General features: G+C 37.5%; 1 protein-coding gene across 2 annotated transcripts in view; it reads right to left on the bottom strand.

Moving 5' to 3' along the window:
- The window catches only part of HEATR5A (HEAT repeat containing 5A), a 71,952-nt gene that overhangs the window by 53,369 nt on the left and 4,913 nt on the right, over positions 1 to 13,670 (bottom strand). The window contains exons 2-4 of one of the 2 annotated variants that reach the window (XM_006085847.3): positions 8,793 to 8,945; positions 7,691 to 7,790; positions 4,302 to 4,411 (exon numbers count right to left, since the gene is read on the bottom strand). In XM_006085847.3, coding sequence (XP_006085909.1) covers positions 4,302 to 4,411; positions 7,691 to 7,790; positions 8,793 to 8,945 — 363 coding nt within the window. Of the gene's footprint in view, positions 1 to 4,301; positions 4,412 to 7,690; positions 7,791 to 8,792; positions 8,946 to 13,670 lie in introns of those variants that run through there. The other variant, XM_014453329.2, reaches the window with a different exon arrangement.

The following is a 13,670-nucleotide window of genomic DNA, read 5'->3' as shown; positions in this document are numbered from 1 at the left end:
TTACTTAAAGTGACTGCTCCACAACTGCTCCCAAACAAAATAAAGGTAATTCTAAATTTAACCCCTAGGTGTCGGGGAGCGTGATCACGCTCCTCCTGTCTTTCGCCAAAAGTGCCGGGAGCGCTATTCAAATTTTTTTTTCTACTAGTATTTTATAATACAATCAGCAAACAATATATGTCAAAGATGAAAACAAATGTAGTAAAGGTTTCCTTAAGTTTTTGAATATGTAACTTCATTTACTTGCGATTCATAATTTTTTTCCTAAACTGCTGTAAAATCAGCAAAAATGCCTTGGAATTTTAGCATCGTTCCTAGGATATTGGTTGGCACTCAAAGGGTTAAATGCAAGTACGCTTTCATTGTAGAAACCCACCATTGGCTTTCTGATGTGTAAGAGAAAAAAAATTTCAGTGTTGAGAATATTAAAAGATCTTAAAGGAGATCCATAACAAAACTAAGATAGGAAATACAAACTAAGAACCCACTTGTTACTGCATAAAATTCAGGAAAGTCACCATTATCACAAAAGTCTGCATCTGCTGGACAATCATGAAGAAAAGTTACTTAATTCTTAAAAATGTCTCATGTAACAAAAACAATTTACTAGAGGCCCGGTGCATGAGATTCATGCACGGGGGTGGGGGATCCATCAGCCCGCCTGCGCCCTCTTGCAGTCTGGGACCCCTCAGGGATCAGGCCTACACTGGCAGGCGGACATCCCTCTCGCAGTCCAGGGCTCTCACAGTCTGGGACTCCTCACTTCTTACCGCCCGCCTTTAGCAGGGGTGGGAGAGGCTCCCGCCACCGCTGCTGCGCTTGCCAGTCGTGAGCCCCACTTCTTGTGAGAGTGCACTGACCACCAGGGGGCAGCTCCTGCATTGAGCGCCTGTGCCCTGGTGGTCAGTGTATGTCATAGTGACCGGTCGTTCCACTGTTCGGTCGATTTCATGTTACGCTTTTATTATATAGGATTGTATAAACTTACTTTGTGATAACCCACTGTACCAACTGATAGCATCAGAACTTTTTAAAAATCAGACCTTTAAGCTTGTTTTGTTACTTAGCCATATTTTCATTAGATGCATAACTTTAAAGACAACTATTTCCTTTTGTGCTAAAAATTTAGAAATTACTATAAGTTATTATTGTATGAGCTGTTATTTAAAATGTCAACTGATAAACTAGCAGTGAAGTTCTGATTGTTATGCAACATATACAGGGTGGGTAAAAGTAATTTTACAGTTGTTCATATGAAAAATAATAATAATAATAATACAAGAATAAACTGTTACACATACTCACAACTATAAACCCATTTTTGCCCCACCCTGTACATTACATAAATCTATGAAATAGAATTATTTAAAAATTAAAAAAAAAAAAATCCTTAATTTTATTTCCTTAGTTGTAAAGATGGAAAAAAGACAGACATGAAATGGCAAATTATTTTTGGTTGAAGCAAAAATATGTATTATTTTTTAATATATTTTTTGATTTCAGAGAGGAAGGGAGAGGGAGAGAAATAGAAACATCAATGATGAGAGAGAATCATTGAGTGGCTGCCTCCTGCAACCCCCCACCCCCACTGGGGATCGAGCCCGCAACCCAGGCAAATGCCCTTGACAGGAATCGAACCTGGGACCCTTCAGTCTGCAGGTCGACACTCTATCCACTGAGCCAAACCAGCTAGGGCAAAACAAAAATGTTAATGCATCCATATTTTTGTTTTTCTACAAACTATATTTATTTAATTTGTTAGAAAAAAATTAACTTAAAAAAGACAAAAAAAGGTGAATGTAGCTTTTCTTTTTTCAAGAAATTCATATTACTTCCTGACTTTGTCTCCCAATGAACACTGTGGTTGATTTAAAATCTATACAGTTGCTGCCCTGGTCAGTGTGGCTCAGTTGGTTGAAGCACTGTCCCGTGCATATGGATTGTGGGTTGTGGATCTGATTACTGATCAGGGCACATACCCGGGTTGTAGGTTCAATCCCTGACTGGGGCACGTGTGGGAGGCAACCGATCGATGTTTCTCTCTCTCTCTCTTTTTCTCTCTCTCTCTTCCTCTCTAAAATCAATAAAAAATATATCCTCGGGTGAAGATTTAAAAAAATGTCTATTATATAATGTTATGTTCATTATTTCTTTAGGACACCTGATTGCATTCCCAAATTTCAATTCTGAGATGATAGTACAAGACATTGTTTTTCTCCTTAATTTGAGTCCTTATCATTTATCAGAAGTTTTCATTTATCATAAGTTACACTGTAGGTTTTAAGTTGATATTCTAATATTCCTAAATATTTAATGAAGACTTGAAAAAATCAATTTTTCATCTGCAATTTGAATATAAATTTCAAAATACTATGGTAAAAATGGATGTAAAAGTCTGAAGGGAATTGATTTTCCCAGAACCTAACAGCTATCTGATCAATGAAACATTACAATTATCTCTAAGCCTTTTATTAGATATCTAGCAGGTAACTTCTGCATTGAGAGACAGCTTAGAATGAGACACATATATCACTAAGCTTTGACTGTTTATTACTAGTAAGTTTCTAGTAGGCTACTTATAAATGGATAGGTAGCACAGTGTGAAGCAGATCTATGTTTTAATCTTGATTCCATTATTTACTGGCAATGTGTTCTTAAGTTGGTTTCTGTAATCTCTCTGTGACTTTATCTGTCAAGTAAGGAAAATGTAACTAGCTCATTGTATTACCCAAGGTAAGTAAGATAACACAGTTAACCCTTGAACAATGTGGGAATTAGAGGTGCCGACCCCCAAGTAGCTAAAAATCTGTGTATAACTTTTTACTCTCTCCAAACTTAACTACTATTAGCCTATTGTTGATTAGAAGCCTTACCAATAATATAAACAGTCAGTTAACACATATTTTGTAGGTTAAATTTATTATATACTGTATCCTTTACAATAAAGTAAGCTAGAGAAAATAAAATACTATTAAGAAAATCATGCCTGGCCAGTGTGCCTCAGTGGTTGAGCATTGACCTATGAACCAGGAGGTCATGGTTTGATTCTCAGTCAGGGCACATGCCGGGTTGCAGGCTCAATCCCCAGTAAGGGAGTATGCAGGAGGTAGTCAATCAATGATTCTCTCTCATCATTGATATTTCTATCTTTCTCCTTCTCCCTTTTTCTCTGGAATCAATAAAAATATATTTAAAAAATACCCGAAAATCATAAGCGAAAATACATTTACAGTATTTATCAAAAAAATTCCCTGTATAAGTGGACCCATGCATTTCAAACCAGTGTTGTCCAAGAGTCAATGTAATACATACAATTGTTAGCACAGTGCCTGGCACACAGAAATGGTTCTTTGGACACATATTCTGAGAAATGGCAATGTATCCTTTTTTTCCCCCCCCCAGTTCTTTAGAAGTACAGACTAAATGCTTCCTTTAATTCAAACATTTTGCTAGGTATATTTATGAACCACAAAGAGAGGCAGGGGGGAACAATACCATTCACAAAAATGATAAAGGCCAATACAGAAGTTGTAAGTTAACATTTTGAACTACTGTGGTACATATTATATTGCATTTATTTGTAGAATAAGGCTATAAGCCAATAAATGTATTTTTACAAAAAATGGATATAAAGTAATGATCAATTTAATGTGTCTGGCTACTGAAAATTACTAAAACTAAAATAATATAGACGTTCAAAATGGTGATCATTTTCAACTTGACTTATTTAGTAGTAGGGCACAATTTTTCTTAAAAATGTATTTTAAATTTACAAGGAAGATTTTAGGACAAATTTTAAAATAGAGGCAAGTTTATTTTACATCTTTGAGCGTAATTATTAGAGCAAAACCTACATTATAAACATTATAAAATCAATTATACCTTGAGTAGTTCAATATTAAACTTCTATTTGGACAGAGTTAAGAATAGAATAGTGGAACAGAATGCATACGACAATCACTCTAGAGGGAAACTAGGAATGGCCAAATTTCTAACAGATTTGCATTATATATTCTGTACAAAACCCTGGACAGAATTGAGACTAATCTTTGTTACTCATTCTCTCCCAGAGGAACTACAGACATTTTTTCCCAGAAGAGAGAAGACAAGAAAAAGGTTTTTGAAAAAAGTATTTTATTTTTTTATGGAACGGTAAACACATGGATTAAGACTGAACTTACTACACCTCCTATAAACAGGGCACTAAACAACAGCCATGTAATTAATTCACTCAGTTATTATTTCCAGGCACTGTACTAGCGACAAACAAGAAAACACTTTGGTATAAAGCACACACATACCTTCATAGGTTTCAGGAGGTAATAAAATCAGTAATTCATAAAGCCTTTGTCTATAAACTACTGATGGTGTTTTCAAAGGACTTCCATATGTTTTTATTATTGAAGAAAGCCTTAAAAGAGAAAGTATATCTTACATGTGTAACTTATATAACAATGTACAAATATTGAACAGGTTGGCATATACACATAAAACAGCTATACACAGTATTAGTGAACATTACTGTTACTTTTATTTATTTATTTTACTAAGGTGTGATTACAAATGTCACACATGGAAATCATTCTGCCATCTTTTCTATCATACTTCATAAAACAAAACTATATACATTCAGCTTAGAGTTCTAAGAACATATTTTGTTGAGAAAATAAAACTATTAACTAAATTCCGAAATTTATAACATGGCATTTGTAAACACTAAAATCTATTATGGTAGAAAAGGAATCAGCCGAAGAAGCAAAGAGAGAAAAAAATAACTAGAAAACAATCCAAGTGTTTATTAGAAACTTGATCTAGAATATCATCAAATTGAATCATAAAAATATGCAAAATCATAAACCAAATTCTCTTTTATAAAGCACAAGCTGAGCCAGTGTTTCTCCAATAGTTATATTCACAAAATTTCTTATCACTTTCTTTCTTCACACTCTTAACTTTCATCTATTCTTCTTTATCTTCTGTTTTTTTCTCATTATTGCTATTAAGACAGTTTACTATAAGGTTCACTCATCTAACAAGTGAACCTTATTAAAGAATTGCTACTCGTTGCAAAGTACCATTTTATCAACTGGTTTTCATCTCTTTTAGCAACACAGAAATTCAATGGGATCACTTTTATTGTTATGCCAGAATAAGTCAACTAAACGGTCATGGCATGAGGTTTTCAGGCACTCTAAGAAATTCTGGCAATGTTCATTTATTTGGATGTTCTAGAAAACTACTGCTTGCTATTCTAGTTATTCATATTAACACATATCACTCCGAATACAACAATAAATTCCCGATGAATTAAAGACTTAAATGTGAAAGATAAAACCTTAAACATTTTAGAGGAAATATAAAAACGTATCTTCATAACTATGAAGTAGGAAGATTTTAAAAATCAAAAGTAGGTGTGTTCTCCCTCTTAGGAGCATGTCCACACCTTTCTCCCCACTCAGGAATGCATTTCCTAAACTCAAGGGTCCCCACCAGATTTGCAACTAGGGGAGCAATGAGCAGTGGCAGCTCGCTTTGGGCTAACCCCCTGAACCTGTCTCCAAGGCCTCCCAGTGAGCCAAAGCAGCCCACCTAAGCTCTCTCCTGTTCCTTCTTTTATCCTAAGCCCTTCCTTGCTTCACTGTCCCAGCTTTAATAAACGTACTCTCAAAATAAAAAAGACAAAAAGTAAATGATTGATACATCTGACATTTAAATTAAGAAGGTCTGTTAATCAAAAAACCATTTTTATCTAAAAATAGGTAAAGGCATACATAAATAGGGATTTCATAGAAGGGGGTACACTGAGGATCAATAAGTATATAAAAAGACACAACCATCAGGAATCAGATATATAAAAGTCATAATGAGATAGATACCAATTTATACCTACTCAATGGGCTAAAACTGATGTCTGATAAGTGTTGGTCAAGAAGTGAATACTATTTATAGAAATACACAAGAATTTTAGAAAATATTTTGGCTATTTTACTGACAGGAGATAAGTAAAATGCTGGGTATTCACATAATTAAATATTATACAGCAATAAAAATGAAGAAATTTGCGCATAAATGAAATTTAGAAACATAATGTTGTGTAAAAAAAAAAATTAAGTCTCAGGCCCTTGCCAGCATGGCTCAGTGGTGTCGACCTATGAACCAGGAGGTCATGGTTTGATTCCTGGTCAGTGCACATGCCCAGATTGTGGGCTCGATCCCCAGTGTGGGGCATGCAGGAGGCAGCCAATCAATGATTCTCTCTCATCATTGATGTTTATATCTCTCTCCCCCCCTCTGAAATCAATAAAAATATATTTTAAAAAAATTAAGTCTCAGAAAAAGCATGCCACGTGCTGAACCAAAACCAAGCAAAATTAAACCATGTGCTGTTTAGGGAAAAATACACGTGATACATTTTTTAAAAATGCAGGGAATGACATCTATAAAATTCATGATAGTGGGTATCTTTAAAGGAAGGCATAAAAAATGGTAGTAGAGTGGAGCACACAGATAACTTCAACAGTATTGTTAATGTTCCAGAGTTCAGGGATAGCTGAATCTGACCCACTACCTGTTTCTGTAAAGTTTTATTGAAACATAGCCACATTGATTAATTTACAGATTATCTATGTGTGCTTTTGAGCTGAAACAACAGAGCTGATTAGGTATAATAGAGACTATCTGGCCCTTACACCACACATTTGCTAACCCCGCTCTAGAAGTGAATTCATGGTGTTCATTTTATTATCTATAATAATAAAAGCATAATATGCTAATTAGACCAGACGTCCTTCTGGACGACCTTCTGGAAAAAGCCGGGGCTGCAAGGGAAGCCTGGGTCCCGGGTGCCAGAGGGAAGCCGGTGCCGGCAGCTGGAGGAAGGAAGGTCTACTCTTGCATGAATTTCATGCACTGGGCCCCTAGTGCTTTATAAACCACATCTTAAATATATTTTTCTGTATACATATAAGATTATATCATTAAGTACATTTGAAAGACTTTCTCTAAACTACACATTTCATTAATTTGGAAATTACAGATGCTTGTGACATAAACTAGATTTTCTCTATGTTTTATTATAAGTCAGACATATGAAAAATATAAACAAAAAACACTGAAGCTGTTAACAAGCACCTGGTTCTTATGAACACAGAAAAGTACTAACCAATAAAATGCATACCTGAAAAGGTTAACAGGCTTCATATTTAATTTTTTGGGTAAATCTAACTGTATAGAAATACACTATCCAACAAGAAATTTTCCTTCCTTTTTAATATATTTATTTTTTTCAAGACCCTAACCCTGTGGTCGGCAAACTGCGGCTCACGAGCCACATGTGGCTCTTTGGCCCCTTGAGTGTGGCTCTTCCTAAGCCTTAGGAGTACCCTAATTAAGTTAATAACAATGTACCTACCTATATAGTTTGAGTTTAAAAAATTTGGCTCTCAAAAGAAATTTCAACCGTTGTACTATTGATATTTGGCTCTGTTGACTAATGAGTTTGCCGACCACTGCCCTAGACTAATAAGAAACAATCACATAACTAAATATTTGCCTTCCTCTGCAAAAGGAAAATCATTCGCCGATCATAGAAACTGGCCTTATTATTGCACTTAAAAGGTATTATGTAATCAGAGGGTAACTGACTGCTATTAAATTTTTTAAAAATCATATCTAACCAGCAGATCCTTACCGAGTTAGCAAATCCACAGCACAAGGAAGCGGTGGAAGAAGACGCTGAATTACTTCCTCTGTAAGGAGATCGCCACAGTGGGAAACAAAGCTCTTGATAGCTGAAAGGCAGAACAGACTTTTACTTGGCAGAATGTAATGAACTATGAAAAAAGCATTCAATTATGCTATAGTGTTTGCATTTTTATTAGAGGAATAAATAAATGTGTTAAAAACAAACAAAAATTCTTGAAACTCTAGTATAAAAAGAAAGCTAATGTCTTCTATTTCTAACCAAACTAAAATCAAGCTTCCTCAAATTAATAACAGAGGCCTCTAACCAAGTTAACAAAATGTTTCTTTCCTGGGTTTTACTCAGATCTCAGAAGTAGAAGAATAAATTAGCGAAGACCCTAAAGTTTGCCAGTTCTATACTAATTCTGTAGGACAATGCTACTTTTGAGTCAGCATGTTAGGTTTTTGTAAATGTTACCTGAAACACATGTTTTATAAGGAGTTAATTTCATATATAGAATAAAATAAATATTTTAAAGTTAGGCTGAGTTTCAAGATTAATTTCAAAATTGGTTTTCCATTCTTAAGAGTAAAAAAAACACCATGAATAAACAAACAAAACCAAATCAGTGCTTTCATTTCTTTTCAGGGATCCCACCCTTCCTTAGTTTAAGTTTTCATAGTGAATACTATTTTAATGGCCTATATATTATAAAGGGTACAACTTTATATATAAAAAAAACTAAATGGAAACATGCTTAATTAACACTAATTAAATCCAACCCTCGTGTTTCTGAAAAAAGGAATGAATGCCTACTTAAGGAAAAGCAATCTTGACATTTCTCAACTGGAGTGCATCTAATAAAACATGTGTTATCCTAAGGATCAGAACTCTTAAATTTGGTTTATTACATCTACTTCTGTTATAATCACTAACTGGATATACTAGTAATCAATTATATTCGATTACCCCCCCTCCCCCTCAAAAAAAAACCACACCAGAAAAATGTTATTTCCCTCTAAAATTAAGTAAAATATACAAGTGTGTGTAAAGTTAAGGAGTGGGGAAAAGCCAAAGAAAGGGAGCAAAAAGACTAAACTCAACCTACCACAGAGTGCACCAGCTCGTCCTTCTAAGGTTACCTGCCATGTAAAGGAATCTCCTCGGCTCTTTTCTGTTTCTAGGTCCTTAGGAGACACTGGAAAGACACACTTCCACAACAGCAGGACTCGAGCAAGGTGATGACTGACAACAGCAGGACCTGTAATTTATTCAACTTGTCACTTATAAAAGAATGCAAAGTGGCTGCTCTTTAAAAATCTATTAATAAACATATTTTAACACCCTCCTGCAATACTATGTCCCTTTTCTTACATTCTGGTTCCAATTAATGTACTATTGATTGAATTATTATCTGAAGGTACTGAGTAGAGAGAAAAAACAAGGAACTAACAAGTTAAGTCTGGGTTCCAGTGTCAGCTCTCTCACTACTGCTATGACCTATGAGACTCAGTTTCTTATATCCATAAAATGAAGCCAGTACCCCTTGTACTGTTTGTCTGATCTAAATGATAGCGCCCTTTAAAGTAGTCTGAAAAACTGTGATGTACCATGTAAATGCAAGATAATACTGTTTTGGTTAACAAATAACATTGTATCCTGAGAGTAATGCTAACTTTTGATAGCAACCTATTCCAGGCCAAAATTCAGATGTAATACATCTAAATGAAATTAAAAAAAAAAAAAAGATTTCAGAGCAACATCCTTATGAACTAAGGAATCATGAATACACAAAGCCAGTAATGAAAGGCAACATACAATGAAAATATTTTATTTGCCACCATTTTCAGTTAAGAAAAATGTAAAAAAAAGTATCAAAACCTACAGCTTTTCTCTCCAAGTAATTTTCTTTAAAATTCTGAGGTTATCTCAAAATTCTCCTATAAGTACTTGTTATTTCTAATTCCTGTGCTGGGCTGACTGTATGTTTTCCTTTTGCAGTATAGCAGCATAGCAAAGAACTGCACTGAACTCTGGAATGAGAACACAGGTTAACATCCTGACTCCATCCACTTGTTGTGTAAACTTGGTTAAGTTACTCAACCATTTTCTGCCTCAATTTCCTCATCTATAAAAGGGGATTACGATAGTATTTACCTCACTGGACAGTTTCTGAGACTTACAAGAGTTTATATAGAAGTGTCTGACTCACGATAAGCATTTACATAATGGTTGACATTACGCAATTATCATTAAAAAATTATCTCATTTACATATGAAGAAGTGAGCTGTATGGTAAAAGGAACGGGTATTTGCAAACCAATCTTTTTTTAATGCATGCAATTTACTAGATTAAAATATAATTAATTTTCCATTTTTTCTTCTAATTTGCTTTTTAGAAAGAGGCCATTGTTAATTCAAAGCAAGATGAATTCAACACTCTTTGCTCACTACTTTCGTTGATGAAATAGTACTAAAAAAACTCAAAAAACCTAGAATTGGAATAAAAAAAGGAAATCAGAGTAAAGTAATTAAGAATAAATGACTGTAAGAGGTTTGTGTGTGTGAATGCCATGTGTGCACATCAGCCCACTCATATACCACGGGCTATGGGGGTAGAGAAAATTCTAAAAGTACAATTTAGTTATATACAATAAAAGCATGGAGTCACTGGGAATGCCCATAGCTGACAAAAGTTTCCTAAGTATTTGCTATTATACTAATACTAGAGGCCTGGTGCACAAGATTCATGCACTTGGGGAGAGGGGGGTTCCTCAGCCCAGCCTGCGCCCTCTCACAGTCCAGAAGCCCTCGGGGGATGTCCTACTGACGACTTAGGGGGATGTCCTAAGCTAGAGGTCGGACATCCTTAGCGCTGCCGCAGCTGTGCTCACCAGCCATGAGCCTGGTTTCTCACCAGGGAACAGCTCCTGCATTAAGCGTCTGCCCCCTGGTGGTCGGTGCGCGTCACAGTGACCAGTCGTTCTGCCGTTTGGTCAATTTGCACATTATCCTTTTATTATATAGAAAGGAGGATATCTCATTAACTCCATAGTGAACAATGTAGCATTTCTTTCCTAGAGGTATCAATATGTTATCATCCCATGCAAGAAGAGGTTAACAGTTTGATTCCTGGTCAGGGCACATGCCCAGATTATGGGCTTGATCCCCACTAGAGGTATGTAGGAGGCAGCCAATCTATGTTTCTCTCATCTATGTTTCTCATTCTCTCTCTCTCTTCCTTCTTCTCTTTCTAAAATCAATAAAAACATATATATAAAGAAATAAAGACTGCAATGGGTTGAAACACATCCCATATAATAAAAGGCTAATATGCAAATAAACCGAATGTCGGAACGACCGGTCGCAATGATGCGCACTGACCACCAGGGGTCAGACGCTCAATGCAGGAGCTGCCCTCTGGTGGTCAGTGCACTCCCACAGGGGGAGTGCCGCTCAGCCAGAAGCCCTGAGCCGGGCTCACTGGCAAGCACAGCTCGTGGCGCTGTACATCCCCCCAGCATGGCAGCTGGACATCCCCCAAGGGCTCCCGGACTGTGAGAGGGCGCAGGCCAGGCTGAGGGATCCGCCCCTCCCCCCGCCCCCAGCGCACAAATGTCATGCACCGGGCCTCGGGTAAATATATAAAAATCTATGATGATAGATTCATAATGATACTTAACAGCAAAAGCCTCACTGATTCCCTTTGAAATTTGCTAGGATACTAGCAACACATTCTAAAAATCCTATACAATAAAAGAGAAACATGCAAATTAGCCGTCCCTCCACTACGCACAAGCCACACCCACAAGCCATGCCCACCAGCCGATCAGAGTGACTATGCAAATCAACCCAACAAAGATGGTGCTTAATTTACATACGCAGGTGTCAGGCGCCCCAGGAGGCAATGGTGCCTGCAGCCACAGGCTCCCAGGACCTTTGCCAGTCCGGCAGGCAAGGCTGTCCGCGCCTAGCCACACCCGTGGGCTCCTGGGACCTTCGCAGGCCTGGGAGGCGAGGCCATAGCCATGCCCGTGGGCTCCCAGGACCTTCGCCGGTCCAGGAGGTGAGGTCGCCCGTGCCTAGCCATGCCCACAGGCTCCTGGGACCTTGCCGGAGAGCGGGAGGTTTGGAGGACTTGGCAGAGCAGGAGACTGCTGGACATAGAGCAGAGCGAGAGAGAGGGCAGCTTGGAGGTCGTGGCTCCCTCTGACACCCCAGCCTCCTCATCACAGCTGTGGAAACTGACAGCAGGGAGGAGGAAGTCCCACTCCCACAGAATCAGCCAGAATCAGCCTTTGGTCAGACAGCTCTCAGTGGCCTGACAGCCAGGACTCTCATTCACTGCATCTCAGAACGTGACAGTAGAGAGGTGGGACTATGTCTAAAGCACAACTGTGGATACAATGTAGCTCTGCAGCCGAAAGATGCTGGAGTCATCGACAGAAAATGTCTAAAGACCAACGTGCCTTTGAAGTTGAAAGAAGGCAGTGGCGACGACGACGACAGAATATGTCTAGAGAACAGTCACCAACAAGTACTACCAATACCAATAGGAACTGCCTTCTCGGTGAAAATGGAGTACATGAGGATGCAATCCTCGAACATAGTTGTGGTGGAATGACTGTTCCATGTGAATTTTGCCTATCCCTAAATTTCTCGGATGAAAAACCATCCGATGGGAAATTTACTCGATGTTGTAGCAAAGGGAAAGTCTTCCCAAATGATATACATTTTTCAGATTATCCAGCATATTTAAAAAGATTAATGACAAACGAAGATGCTGACAGTAAAAATTTCATGAAAAATATTCGTTCCATAAATAGTTCTTTTGCTTTTGCTTCCATGGTTGCAAATATTGCATCACCATCAGGATATGGGCCATACTGTTTTAGAATACACGGACAAGTTTATCACCGTACTGGAACTTTTCATCCTTCGGATGGTGTTTCTCAGAAGTTTGCTCAACTCTATATTTTAGAGCTTAGCAATGCCAGAAAACCAGGGCTGCTCAGAAAGACTCATGATCAACAAACTCATGCATGACATAAATGAATTAACAAAATCGTACAAAATGCTACATGAGGTAGAAAAGGAAGTCCAACCTGAAGCAGCAGCAAAAGGTATTGCTCCCATAGAAGTAACAACGGCAATTAAATACGATCGTAACAGTGACCCGGGTAGATATAATTCTCCCCATGTAACCAAGGTTGCTGTCATATTCAGAAACGAAGATGGAGAACCTCCTTTTGAAAGGGACTTGCTCATTCATTGTAAACCAGATCCCAATAATCCAAATGCAACTAAAATGAAACAAATCAATATCCTGTTTCTTACATTAGATGCAATGACATATCCTATTCTTTTTCCACATGGTGAAAAAGGCTGGGGAACAGGTATTGTATTAAGACTCAGAGACAACAGTGTAATCGACAATAATACTAGGCAAAATGTAAGGACATGAGTCACACAAATGCAGTATTATGGATTTCATCTCTCTGTGTGGGCCATGTTCAATCCTATTTTAAACGTAGGAAAATCAACTCAACAGTTTATCGTGGATTTGTATTCAAAAATGGAGGCCAATTGGATAAATTTCATCAAAGTAAACCAATCTAAGTTGAAAAATATAGTGGTTTGATGGATTATCTCAAATCTGATCTGAAAATGACAATGTGCCGATTGGTAAAATGATAATACTTCCATCATCTTTATATATATATATATTTTAATTGATTTCAGAGAGGAAGGAAGAGAGAGATAGAAACATCCATGATGAGAGAGAATCATGGATTGGCTGCCTCCCGCAAGTTCCCCGTGGGGTTCGAGCCCACAACCTGGGCACGTGCCCTTGACCAGAATCGAACCTGGGACCTTTCAGTTTGCAGGCCAACGCTCTATCCACTGAGCCAAACCGGCTAGGGCACTTCCATCATCTTTTAAGGGTAGTCCCAGAAATATGCAGCAGCAATATCAGGATGCTATG

Source organism: Myotis lucifugus, unplaced genomic scaffold (assembly GCF_000147115.1).
Source record: "Myotis lucifugus unplaced genomic scaffold, Myoluc2.0 scaffold_22, whole genome shotgun sequence".
In the NCBI taxonomy this organism is placed as follows: Eukaryota; Metazoa; Chordata; class Mammalia; order Chiroptera; family Vespertilionidae; genus Myotis; species Myotis lucifugus.
The sequence above is the reverse complement of the archived record's forward strand: the minus strand, read 5'-3'. Positions and strand labels throughout refer to the sequence as shown.